The sequence below is a fragment of the Pongo pygmaeus genome, chromosome 17, assembly GCF_028885625.2.
Source record: "Pongo pygmaeus isolate AG05252 chromosome 17, NHGRI_mPonPyg2-v2.0_pri, whole genome shotgun sequence".
In the NCBI taxonomy this organism is placed as follows: domain Eukaryota; kingdom Metazoa; phylum Chordata; class Mammalia; order Primates; family Hominidae; genus Pongo; species Pongo pygmaeus.
The window spans coordinates 50,773,082-50,785,435 of NC_072390.2; the positions used below are offsets into that span (position 1 = coordinate 50,773,082).

The 12,354-nt window shown below is 47.7% G+C and overlaps 1 protein-coding gene across 5 annotated transcripts in view; it reads left to right on the top strand.

Annotated features, from left to right (window-relative positions):
- The first annotated feature begins 1,783 nt into the window (after positions 1-1,783).
- The window catches only part of FHOD3 (formin homology 2 domain containing 3), a 507,914-nt gene continuing 497,343 nt past the window's right edge, over positions 1,784-12,354 (top strand). For all 5 annotated transcript variants that reach the window (XM_054461095.2, XM_054461096.2, XM_054461098.2 and 2 more), the window contains exon 1: positions 1,784-2,094. In XM_054461095.2, the coding sequence (XP_054317070.2) occupies positions 1,930-2,094 (165 nt within the window). In that variant the 5' untranslated portion in view covers positions 1,784-1,929. The remainder of the gene's footprint in view (positions 2,095-12,354) is intronic.

Sequence of the window (12,354 nt, forward strand, 5' to 3'; positions counted from 1 at the left end):
GAGGAGGGAGGTGGACGTGAAGGTGAAAGTGCAGGCGGCCCATCTCAGAGGGGAAGAATTCGTGCGTTTAGTATTCTGGCCGTGAGGAGATGCGGAAGTTGGTGGAGGTCCAGTCTAGAGCAGAGGTCCCTAACCCCGCGGCCGCAGACCGGTACTGGTCCGTAGCCTGTTAGGAACCGGGCCACACAGCAGGAGGTGAGCGGCCAGTGAGCGAGCATTACCGCCTGAGCTCCGCCTCCTGTCAGATCAGCGGAGGCATTAGATTCTCATGCTAGCGAGAGCCCTATTGTGAACTGTGCATGCGAGGGATCTAGGTAGCGCGCTCGTATGAGAATCTAATTCTTGATGATCTGAGGTGGAACAGTTTCATTCTGAAACCATCTGCCCTTCCTCCCCCAAACGCCCCCCACCCCCACCCCGCCACTGTCCTGGAAAAATCGTCTTCCACAAAACCGGTCCCTGGTGCCAAAAAGATTGGGGACGGCTAGTCTAGAGGATTCATTCAGAGTTAAATAACAAAGAAAGTAGAGCTAGAAGTTCGTCTGGAAGGAGCAGAAGTGTCGTGGAATTATTATTTTAAGACCAGGCATAAGTGTGTATGTGTGGCAGGGAAAGAGATCACGGAGAGGGAGAGGTTAAAGATGTGGGTGAGGCTGCTAAATAGGGATAAGGGTTTCTTTTCCCTTGAAACCAGAGGAAAGGGAGATAAACGCGTTATAGAGTCGCCTTGAAAACACTCGGATGTTAAGAGAGACTGGGTGTTATGAGGGCGATCTATATGAGGGGGGAGGAACCAGGAACTTGGCAGTGGCCTGGGAATAGGGAGAACCGTGAATTTTTCTTGAAAACGAAGGGGGTCGCCCGTGAGCAGCGAGGAGAGCGGTGGGAGGCAGCACCGAGTCTTGCCGCTCCCGCCTGGCAGGGGCGGGCAGGACGCAAACCTTCGTTCCCAGTCCCTCGGTTACCAGGGCATCCCCGGCTCTCTGCAATTCGGGAACCTTGTCAGAAGGGCTACCACCTCCCCAAGCCCCCACGGCCCCACAGGGTCCAATTAGGGCTTTCGGCGGCCTAACTGGGGAGAGGCCGTGGTGATGCAGAGGTTTAACCAGCATCCGCCGGGCGCCCCGGGGTCCAGGCCCGGCGCTGGAGTCCCGCAGCGAAGCCTCGCAGCTCCCACGCCTCTCGCCTCTAGGCTTGTGCCCTAAGAGCGGCCTGGGTTCCCTGGCGCACCCTCCTCTTTCTTAGCTTGTTTGTCCCTAAGGGAAACCTCCCCGTACCCTTAGGGGGGGCTCCCGGTCTCTGCCACCACCCCTCTTGCTGCCGAAGCCGGCTCCCTAGCCTCCTGGTGCCCTGCCGGGGTATTCCAAATCTGGGCAGCAGGAGCCGGCCGCCGCCGCCTTCATCTGGAAAGGCTTAAGCCCTCTCTGGGTGGGGAAGAAGTCAGAAGGCCGCCTGTCTCCCCGTCCCCCAATCCCCCAACTCGGTCCTCCAGGCTCCGAGGGGTGCAGCTCGGCCCGGGGCCGCGGGGCGCACGTGCAGCAGAGTCCGGCCGCCGGGCCTCCCCGCCCCGCCTCCGCCTCCGCCTCCGCCGCCGGCCTTTGGCGCAGGGCTGCAGATGCCGCGCGAGCCGTCTCCTTTGCACTTTCCCGGCTGCGGTCCGGTCGGCCGGGGCAGCCCGGCGCGGGGTAGAGGACCCGGAGGAGGGGAGGAGCCGGAGGGAGAGGGGAAGGCGGGGGCCCGCCGGCCCCGCCTCCGCCCCCGCCCCGCCCCCCGCGGCCGGAGCCCGGGCTGCAGCGGGGCGCGCCGGAGCCTGCGAGCCCGCGAGCCAGCGAGCGGCGGCTGCGGCCTCCCCTGCGCGCAGCTACCCGGGCGTCCCGGCCCGCGGCCCCGCTAACCCCGGGGCCCGCGCCCCCGCGGCAGGGATGCATCATGGCCACGCTGGCTTGCCGGGTGCAGTTCTTGGATGACACGGACCCTTTCAACAGCACCAACTTCCCCGAGCCCAGCCGGCCGCCGCTGTTCACGTTCCGCGAGGACCTCGCGCTCGGCACCCAGCTGGCGGGGGTCCATCGGCTGCTGCGGGCGCCGCACAAGGTACGACCCCGCGGGGTGGGCTGGGTCCCCTGGACTCAGCCCCCTGCCGCGGTGCGCGCCGGGGTGGGGCCCGGGGCTTCGCGGGCCCCCTGGGCTGGGCTGGGCGCGGCCCCGGGGGACCATCGCTCGAGGGCAAATCCCCCTCCCTGTTAGACAGAGGGGCTCGAGGCACCCGCTGGTTGGCGCAGGACCCTCCGGGGCGGGCGGGAAGGAACAGCTAGAGCCGGGGGCGGGCGTGGCAGAGCAGGTGCCGAGCCGGTCCGAGGCGGGATGGAGAAGGCTCCCCGGAGCCGCGCCGTTAGCTCGGCCGGGTGGGCGGGGTGGGGCTCGGACGCGGGCAGTCGGCGTCGGCACTCGGGCGGGCACCAAGCGGGGCGCGGGAAGAAGCGGGGCGCCGCGAGACTCAGGTCCCTTGGAGAGGAGAGCTCTGAGCGACTGCCGGGACAAAACCTCTCTCAGGCCTCTGGGGCCGCTGCGGGCGGCCACGCGACCCTCGCGACAAAGCACGCTTCCCGGCGACACCGCCTCCTCCTTCCCCCGGGGGCGTCGCCGAGGACGCCGGCCGCGCACTGCGATAGCGCTCAGGGTATCCCCCTTTTCTTCTGAGAAGCAGGTGGCCTTGGGAACCTCGGAGGAGCAGTCGCTGTGGGAGGAGGGGCGGGGGCGCGGAGGGGCGGCGCGCTCACAAAGCCTCAGCTTGGCAGCCCGAAATGAGTGTCCCCTGGGAAGAATGGCTTCTCAGTCTACCCGTTAGAGAGGTTTTTATTTTTTTATTTATTTTATTTATTAAATAAAACCTTTTGCAGGAGTATAGGCCTCTTGCAAAGCATTTGTTGCAAAGAGCTGGGTATTGAAAGCTAATCATTTTGTTACCTAGGAAAACCCTTACTCTCACTTAAACAGATTGAATGCAGCTTGCAAAATTACCTTCCCAGTATGTTTTCTGCCTAGGATTCATATCAAAGCTTGGAGATGATTTATTTCTTGAGGGTCGACATTGACACATATTTGGAAGAGAGAAGCGTTGATGCCCAAAAGAACAAAATTGATTTTTAAAAAAATCCTCGGATTTCTGTATGATGTTGACCTGCTTTGCAAGTAGATGAGGAAGTTGGTTGTGTGAGGAAACTGGTGGACTTTAGCAGTGGTAGTTTCTTCTCTATTAGTGTATCAGTGCTTTCCTCCTCTACTTAATTAGTAACGTTTTCAGAAATAAGGAATGGGGCATTTCCATCTCATTCCCTCCTGGTTGGTTCAGGACGGATATGGTCATGGAAACCTCTCTGGCCACAAAAGCACATTTGATTGGGAGACAGAGGGTCATCATCATCCAGAGTGATGTATTCTGGATTCAGCTGATCAGAATCACTTTTGTAAATTATTTGGTTCTTCTCAATTAGTTGATTCAGTGAAAAGTTTTCAAAGAGCTTCTTCTACATCATGATTATTCAGGCCACTACGGTCTCTGATTACAGTGATCTTTTGTTGAAACCACCAAAGGCTCATAATTGTGGCCCTGTGACCTTGAAGTGGTTTCCTTGGATTTCAAATCTTATATACATGGGTTGACCTTTCAAACTGGGAGCTGCAGTATGTTTTCATGTTTCCATGGAACAGCCCCACAGTCTTGATCCTGGTCTAGTAGGAGAAAATCTTGATGCTCCTCCACTGCCCCCCTCCTCACCCCCAACTAGAAGCCCCAGCAGAGCAGTTGCACTGGCTTGCAGAACTTTCTAAGGTGTCCCTTATGGAATGAACAGAACCAGAAGAGGTTCTACAGAGACCCTTGACCTTTGTTTTGGGGGCCAGCCAGCCTCAGTCTCAGAATCTTTTGCTCAAAGGCCCCTGCAGTATATTTAGATGTCTGGCATTGTTTTTCCCATCTACAGCAGAGTGAGCAACCGACTTTATTGATGAGGGTTCTGTAAAGCAGAAGTCAGGGCATTTATGTGCCTAGGTGTACATTCATATTGTCAAGATGATACTAATTTCCATCAGAGAATCTTAAAATTGGATGATCCACCTGTGATAGAAACAGCTGGAGTTTCAAGCACTTGGCATGTAGTGTATGCCTCACCCAGGCTCTGAATGCATGGTTTCCTTTCATACTACACAGCTCCATAAAGTAGGGACTTTGATTGTCCTTATTTTAGAGATGAGGAAAGTGAGGGCGAGTGACTAAATAACCCACTTTTTGTGCTAGAAGTGGGGAACTGAGATTCAAATCAGCCCTGTGTGACTCAGGGTGTCAGTGCTGTTTTGTTCTGGGAACCAGGTATATGGCTGTGGACAGAAGCCATGCCTCCTGGGCTTCTGTTCCATTAACTGGAGGGGTTCACCCCATCACCTGCAAGGGCTAAGCACTTTTAGGCCTCAGGACAGGTGAATGATATAAATAACTAAAAGACTTGAGGCAGAATTCCTGGCCTGACACAGAGTGAATAGTCAGAAGTGGGAACATATAGTTATCAACTCTGCTGTGAATTAGCTATTGGGGGGTCCGTTCACCTGGGTGAGCTATCATCCCAGGACCCTGCCACCAGTGAGGCTTTTTGTGCCACAGGGCGTGCTTCTTCCAGGTCCCACAGAGCTTGGTATTGACAAGAGGTGGAGTTCTGTGCAGGGAGTGCATTCTCAGTGGTACAAAGAGGGGAGAAGCATGAGCGTGGGGCAGGCAGAAACTCAGAGTGCTCTCAGCTCTCCTGCACATTCAAGTCCCTGAGGGAGTCAATTTTTTTTTTTTTTTTTTTTGTGACAGGGTCTCACTCTTGTCACCCAGGCTGGAGTGCAGTGGTGTGATCACGGCTCACTGCAACTTTGACCTCCCTGGGCTCAAGTGATCCCTCCCACCTCAGCCTCCTGGGTTGCTGGGACTATAGGCATGCACCACCACACCTTGCTAATTTTTGTATTTTTTTGTAGACATGGGGTTTCACCGTGTTACCTAGGCTGGTCTTAAACTCCTGAGCTCAAAGTGATCTTCCCACCTCGGCCTCCCAAAGTTCTGGGATTACAGGTGTGAGCCACCATGCCTGGCTGGGAGTAAACTTTTGACTGAAGTAGGTCACATATACAAAAAGTGTACAGAGTATAAGTGTGCAGTTGGGTGAATCTTAAAGTAAATGTACCTGTGTAGGTAGCGCTGAGAAGGCCCCCTCAGAGGGTTCTAATTTTTAAAGCTCTCCTAGGGATTCTCCTGTGCTGGCAACCTTTGAACTGGACAACCTGTCAGGCCTTTCCTGGCTGAAACTTGAGTGTGGACATCTTTTCTTAACCTAATGATGTATTAATTTAGTTCACGTCTGCTGACTCCATTAGAAGTTGAAGTTGTTCATTTAACAAAATTGTCATCTCATGCAAAAATAAGAGATTGTGCTTATTATGCTTTATCATTTTTTATTTCTTAAACTGATCCATTATTTAAAAAAATCTTCATCTGCTTATAGTAGTTCTAGGGAATATGATTAAATAAACATTAGTTTTCTAACAAAAAGTTCAAATCAAGTGCCATATTCTCATTGGGGGGATGTTCATTTTGATGGTTATATGTTCTAGGTTGGGCTAAGCAAGACATTTAGTTTTTGTTTTTGAATGCTGCAAAAGTAGATGTTTATTTCTGGCTTAATATTTTCAAAGAAAAATGGTAATTATAGGAGTTCTAATTTAGAAAAACCTCTGCAGTAGCATCCATAGAATCATAGACCTTTTAAAGCTTAAAATGTGTTTGGATTGATTTATGCTACTGGCATTTAATGATCTAAGGATTCTTTTTTCACTTTGATAGACAACAATGGAACTGTAGAATATTTTTACAAAAAAGTGGTGACTTTTTTAGTGTACATGTTAAAATGACAATTATTACTTAATGATTTAATTCAGGAAATGTTTTGTTGCCCGGAGTGAGCTGGACAGAGTGGAGTTATAATAGCTGTCATGTCCTAGGCATTTGCCTGAGCTGAGAACCATCCTAGAGGGACATCAGCTCACCAAGCCCATGGCCATTCCAGGGCCAAGTACTGATACTGTTGCAACTCATAGAAGGAGAGACCAAGATTGGAAGAAAGTCACCTGGTCACACAAGTGAGAAGTTCCGAGTTGGCATGTGACAGCAGGTCTAAGCTCTTAAGGACTCCACTTTTGTGTCCTGAATGTTCTCCTTCCAGGCAGCCTGTCCACATTTCAGCGTGCATCCTCTCATTGGATTAGCCTTGAGTGTACTGTGTTCATTCCTTTCTCACTACCCTTGCCTTTGTGGTTGCCTCGCTGCCTCAGCTATCCCATCTGTAAGCAGCTGATTGCAGTGAGGATTAGAATCTAGCTACTCCAAGTGTGAGCTGTGTATCACCTGGGCTGTATTAGAAATGCAAACTCTCAGGTGTTGCCACCGTCCCTCCCCGCTGACCTGCTGAATCAGAACATGCGTTTCACCAAGATGCCCTGGTGATTTTTGTGCACACTGCAGTCTGAACAGCATGGATTACAGGTGATTTAGGTCAGGCTGTCAGTACGTGGGGGTTCTCACTGTCTCCCCTGTTCTCAGATAACTTCCCTGAGGGAGAAGACGTGGCGGTTCATTTCTCTGGTGTTTCCCTCGAAGCTAAGTAGTGCTAAGATAGAATGTGCACTAAGTTGATTGATTGGTGTTAGTTTTAGAACACAAATCCACTGGTATTATTGCACTAATGAATTTCCACCTTAATCCTCTTAAGGGACACGTCTGTTTGCTACATTACATTAAGATTTTTAAAAGATGAGATCGTTAGTAAACTTGGCAAGTATGTTGTGTCATAGTATCTTAGGACAACACTGTTTTAAGAATGTCGTATGAACAGCTAAGAGTGTCTCCATGTAAGCAGAGTCAAATCTGACTCCACTGTAATTAGCTCAGTTGGTTGGAGCCTCGCTATTGAGATCAGGATCATGGGATTGAACCCTTCATGGGTCAGTTGGCTTTGTTTCATGCATGGCCACAGACCATATCGGTAACCTAGCCAGACATCCAGCAGGTGCTGTCATGGCCCCTTGCAAGGATCTGGGTTGGAATAGACTGGCATCAATCTTTGGGAAGGAAGGGGCTACTATGTCATGAACTTATGCTGGAGGCTGCACTGTAGGTCTCCATGTATAGCTTTATTTATCCTCACAACAACTCTAGCAGGCAGGCAGATGAGGAATCCCCAATTAACAGATGGGGAAACTGAGGCACAGGAGGTTAAGCAGGTTGCCTAAGGCTATACTGCATTTAAGTGAAGGAACTAAGATTTAAGGTCATCTTTTTTTTTTCCTCCAAATCCTGTTGTTAACTGTGTCCCATTATTAGAAAATCAGCAAAGCCCATGCTCTCTGTGCAGGTGGGGGTGGGGTAGGGTCGACTGCATTGCCCTTGCATGCGGCTGCCTGTCACAGTGCCGTGATTTAAGTGGTCGTGCTCTGGCAAGTCCTCCCAGGGTTGATGCTCTGTGTCTATGCGTTTTGTCCTTGGAGTCCAACCTGAGTCCCTCTGGAAAACAACAGGACTGCCATTGCCCTCCCGCTCTGGACTCTGAAATGTTAGTTCTTAATAGTGTCGACTTTAAAACTGATTAACATGCTGAGGCCAACTCAGGAACAGCCCTCTCCCACCCTCCTTTTCTCTCCATATTTTATCTCTCTCTGAAGATGATACTTTTGAACACTTGGGAACTTTTCTGTCTTCAGAGGACAGCAACCTCCACACCTCATCTCTCAATGACACTGCTATTGCCTGTGGCTGGCTTAGAGGCATAGCTGGGTCCTCTTCTGCTGGCCATTTTCAGAGTCTTGGGTTTATCAGCATCTGCTCCATTAGAGAGACAATCAGAAGATTTTTGGGGGTGAAGGGGGAGCTGGGGGACTGTTTCTGAGCTTTGTTCTGAACTAAGTTAGAAAGAATGGGGAAAATTAAGTTACAGTGAATGTTAAGCTTTGACTATCAGCACAATCTAGATTGTGAGAAATTACAGTTTCTCCAACAAATAAATTGCAAAAGAAAGAAAAAGATGGAAGGAAACCTTAGATGAAAAGAGATTGAAGAGATACATCAACCAAAGGTAATATGTGGCTGTGATGAATGCTGATTCAAATACATTATAAAATAAATATTTGAGATCACTTAACATTTGAGCAGTGATATTTAATATTAAAATTATTAACTTTAAAGTGTGATAATAGTATTGTGGTTAGGTTTAAGTAACAGTTTATGGCTTTCAGAGATACATACTGAAATTATATGATGTCTAGAATTTGCTTCAGAATAAATTCCAGATAAGAGACAAGTAGGTGAGTCAATATATGGATGGAACAGGATAGACTGTGAGTTAAAGTTGGATTATAGGTATATGGGGAGGGCTCATGATACTACTTTCTATACTTGTGCATATACTGAAATATTTTAATAAAAGAGCTAAAAAAATTAGGTTACAATTCCAATAGTCCCCTTGGGATCAGAGCTCTTTCATTAAGTGTTACTGTATGATCTGAGTGTGTTTTCTATGGCTGAGATGGCTAATCATCAGTGGATTTTTTTTTTAATACCTCCATTGATACTTTGCTTCCCACCTGATTGTTGTGTTCTCCTTAGAATCTTAGAAAAACAAGTGTAGGGCATCTGTCTTTTTATGTTCAGGGTGTCTTTCTAGGCTCAATCAGTTCCCATGATGAAGTAAACAATTGTCAGTAAACAATACATAAACTATTAGCTTAGTAAGCGAAATGCTAAGGTAGAGATATTATACCTGTGGTTTCAGTATATGCTCCTAAATTTTTATCACTAAACTGTGAAGTTGCTAAGGCTATAATAAATGATACCAATATATAAAGGCACTCAGTTTCCCAAGGCTGTTGATGCCCATGACATGCCTGCATAGCCACACTGGGGTGTTGTCCCGTTCCCAGTGAGCCAGCTCTGCCTCCACCTTCAGTATGCCTCAGAAGAGATTCTCAGTTTACAGTGAATGGCAGTGATGCTTTAATGTACATGAAAATGTAAGTTGATCGTATACCTTGGCACCCTTATAATTACAGTCAACATTGATTTTCTGTGGGCAGATAAACTTATTTATGAATTAACTGTTAAGGAGGGAAGAAGATCAATTATTTTTTGAAAAAAAAATTACCACCAATCAGCAAAAATATGTACCCAGAAGTTTCTCTGTTTTTAGAGACACATAGTAACAAGTGGAATCTACATTGTATCTATTTACAAACTGGAAACATCCAACTCCTCTTCACCGGTTAGTTTTGTAATCTAGATATTAAAATGTTAGACTCCAAGGAAAAATGTTTAATGTTAGGAAAGAAAATCTTAAAATTTTTGATCAACTCGAAAAAAGGGAAAATGTTAAACAACTTGCAGTTCAATATAGAAAGGTATTCCTAGACTTGGCAAAAATGAAACAAATTAGTTTCTCATTGAATATCTTTAACATTCTTGAAGAAGAGAAAACCAAGAAGGAAACTCCTGTGGTGCTGAGATGCCTCATCATGCACTGATTTTTATAGCAGAGAATGAAATGCCAGAGCTGTAACCAGAGTGTGTGGGACAAGCCCAAGATTTTTTTAAGTTCTCAGAATAGAAGATAACCAAGGCATCTTCTGACTGCTTGATCAGAGCCAAAGAGTGGCTTGGAGTGTGTAGCAAATGAATTGATGGGCAAACACTACCAGCTTGCATGGCTGGACCCTGACAGGCTGGAGACTCTGAGTAGTGGGGTGGTCCTTGGGGGAGAAAACGAGGAGGAGGGTCCCTCTGGCTAAACCAGAGTCACACACAGCCTGCAGCCAATCACTGACCACAATTTTGACTAAAGAAGTTTATACCAATTGCATTTTGTATCACTTTAACAATTGTTTGGTTTTATTTGTGATTTGAGGTCACCTTCTTCAACCCTTCCAGAGTCAATGAAAATGAGCATGTGGTGACATTGGGGTTGAGACAAGCGGTTGATAGAATACTGTCCCCCTCCTATGTCGGTAGTGTGATTAAATGAAAGCAAAATGAAATATTATTAAGGGTGCTATACCCTAGAAACCTAGCTTTTAACCCTTCTGAACAATAAGGAGGAAACATTTCTGGGAGTGTTAGTGGCTGTGGTCCCCTGATTTCATGACATATGTGCTTGCAGCTGGAAGGGCATGGGCGCTGGAACCCCTGGGAGAGCAGCCAACAGAGGGGACATTTGCAGTGTCCAAGTGGTGGGGAGTGTGGAGGGCTCGGAGCACAGTCTACAGTGGCCCCTCTGAGGTGCCTCACTCCCACAGCCTCTAGTGTGTTTCTGGGCTCCGGGCTCCATTGTCTGTCTAGGGGTTTGTGTGCTGACATTTCACTGTCTTACTCACTGTAGTTTACAGTAGGTCTTGATGATGTCTGGTAGGGTGGAGGCTTCCTGCTTGCCTTAGAACATAGCCACTAATGGAAAGAGAGGAAAAGTTAGAACCAGATATGTTCCATTCAGTGATCTTAACACAGAGGAAACAGGCTAGGCAACCAACTTGTATGACTAGCCAAAGAGGAAAGAGATATTTAAAAAAGGAGAGTCAGGTCATATCACTCCTCTGCTCCAAACCTCCCTTAGCCCTCTTGCCATTCAAGGCAAACTCCAAAGTCCTCGAGTAGTTGGTCCACTTCTCCACGAGGGCAGAGTTTTTTGTTTTGTTTTTGTTTTTTTAAATCTGTTTTGTTTACTGGTGCAGCCCAAGAACCTAGAACAGTGTCTGGCACATAGTGAGTGTACAGTAAATATTTACTGAGTGAGAGGATAACCGTGATTTAGAGTTAGAAGGGAGGAAGAATAGTCTGCTCATCCCAGCCATCTCCTTGCAGAAGTCCCTTGTGTAAAGCCTCTGCTAGGAGCACCTCCTGACTTCTTCATGTATCATAGTGACCAGTTGCCCTCCGGCCTTCGAGTGTAGCCTTTCCCATTTTTGAGCTTTATTTTTTATTTTTCTGAGACGGAGTCTTTCTCTGTTGCCCAGGTTGGCGTGCAGTGACACAGTCTCGGTTCACTGCAACCTCCACTTTCCAGGTTCAAGCAATTCCCCTGCCTCAGCCTCCCAAGTAGCTGGGATTACAGGCATGCGCCACCATACCTGGCTAATTTTTGTATTTTTAGTAGAGATTGGGTTTCACCGTGTTGGCCAGGCTGGTCTCGAACTCCTGACCTCATGATCTGCCCGCGTCGGCCTCCCAAAGTGCTTGGATTACAGGCATGAGCCACTGTGCCTGGCCTGAGCTTTATTTTTTAGAAGTCCATTTCTCCCTAATTTGTACTTGGAGAGTTGGGTCCTCATATCCCCACAGATGGGGATGGACATGGCCCTTGAAAATTAATTGGTTATACCCAAGAGGATGGAAATAGGGTGGATAAGCCGCAAGAACCATGACCCCAGGGTTTGGTCAATGAGTGATCTGTGACCTACAACCTGCAGATAGTGTCTACAGGGGGCTGCTGGAAGTGCCACACCTGTTACCTTCCCCTGTGGTGGCAGAAGTAAAGAGCTGTTTTATGCCCATGAGAAAGCTGTGTAATATGGACTGTTTTTATTACTCAGATCAGTATGTGTTTATTGATGTGCATGTGTCTTGTACTCTAAAGTATTTTCACACTGTAGTTCCATGCAGCTGTCCACTTAAACTGTGTGTGTGGGTGGACTCAGGATGACTTTGCTGGAGAGAGGTTGCTACTGACAAAGCTAGACTCAGGGAAGGAAAGACTAACAAACAAGGATTTCTCCCTTATACAACAAAGCATCTGTTCCCATCACAGAATGAACACATGGATACATTTGGAGACCAAAGAAATGCACATTGAAGAAATATAAATCACTTTTCTCATCACCCAAAGTGAACCACTCTTAACACTTTCGTGTCTTGCCAGAATTTTAACATCTATTCATAATAATATCTGAATACTTTCCCAAGTCATTAAATATTCTTGGAGCACATCATCTTTAATGACAGTTTGGTAATCCAGTCTATGTATGTACCATGATCCATGTAACCATTGTTCCCAGGTTCCATGAGGGAAAGTGCCCTTTCTTCTTGAATGTTAAATTTGTCCATGCTTGGTACTTAATACATATTCATTAAATGAATGCATGAATGATTGAACTATTGGAGGTTTAGGTAGTTGCCAATAAGGAAAATACAGATAGTGCTATAATACATACTTGCAGAAAAATAAATCTTTTTTCTCATATTTGATTACTTCTTTAAGATGAATTCTCAATGTTTAGTTGCTGAGT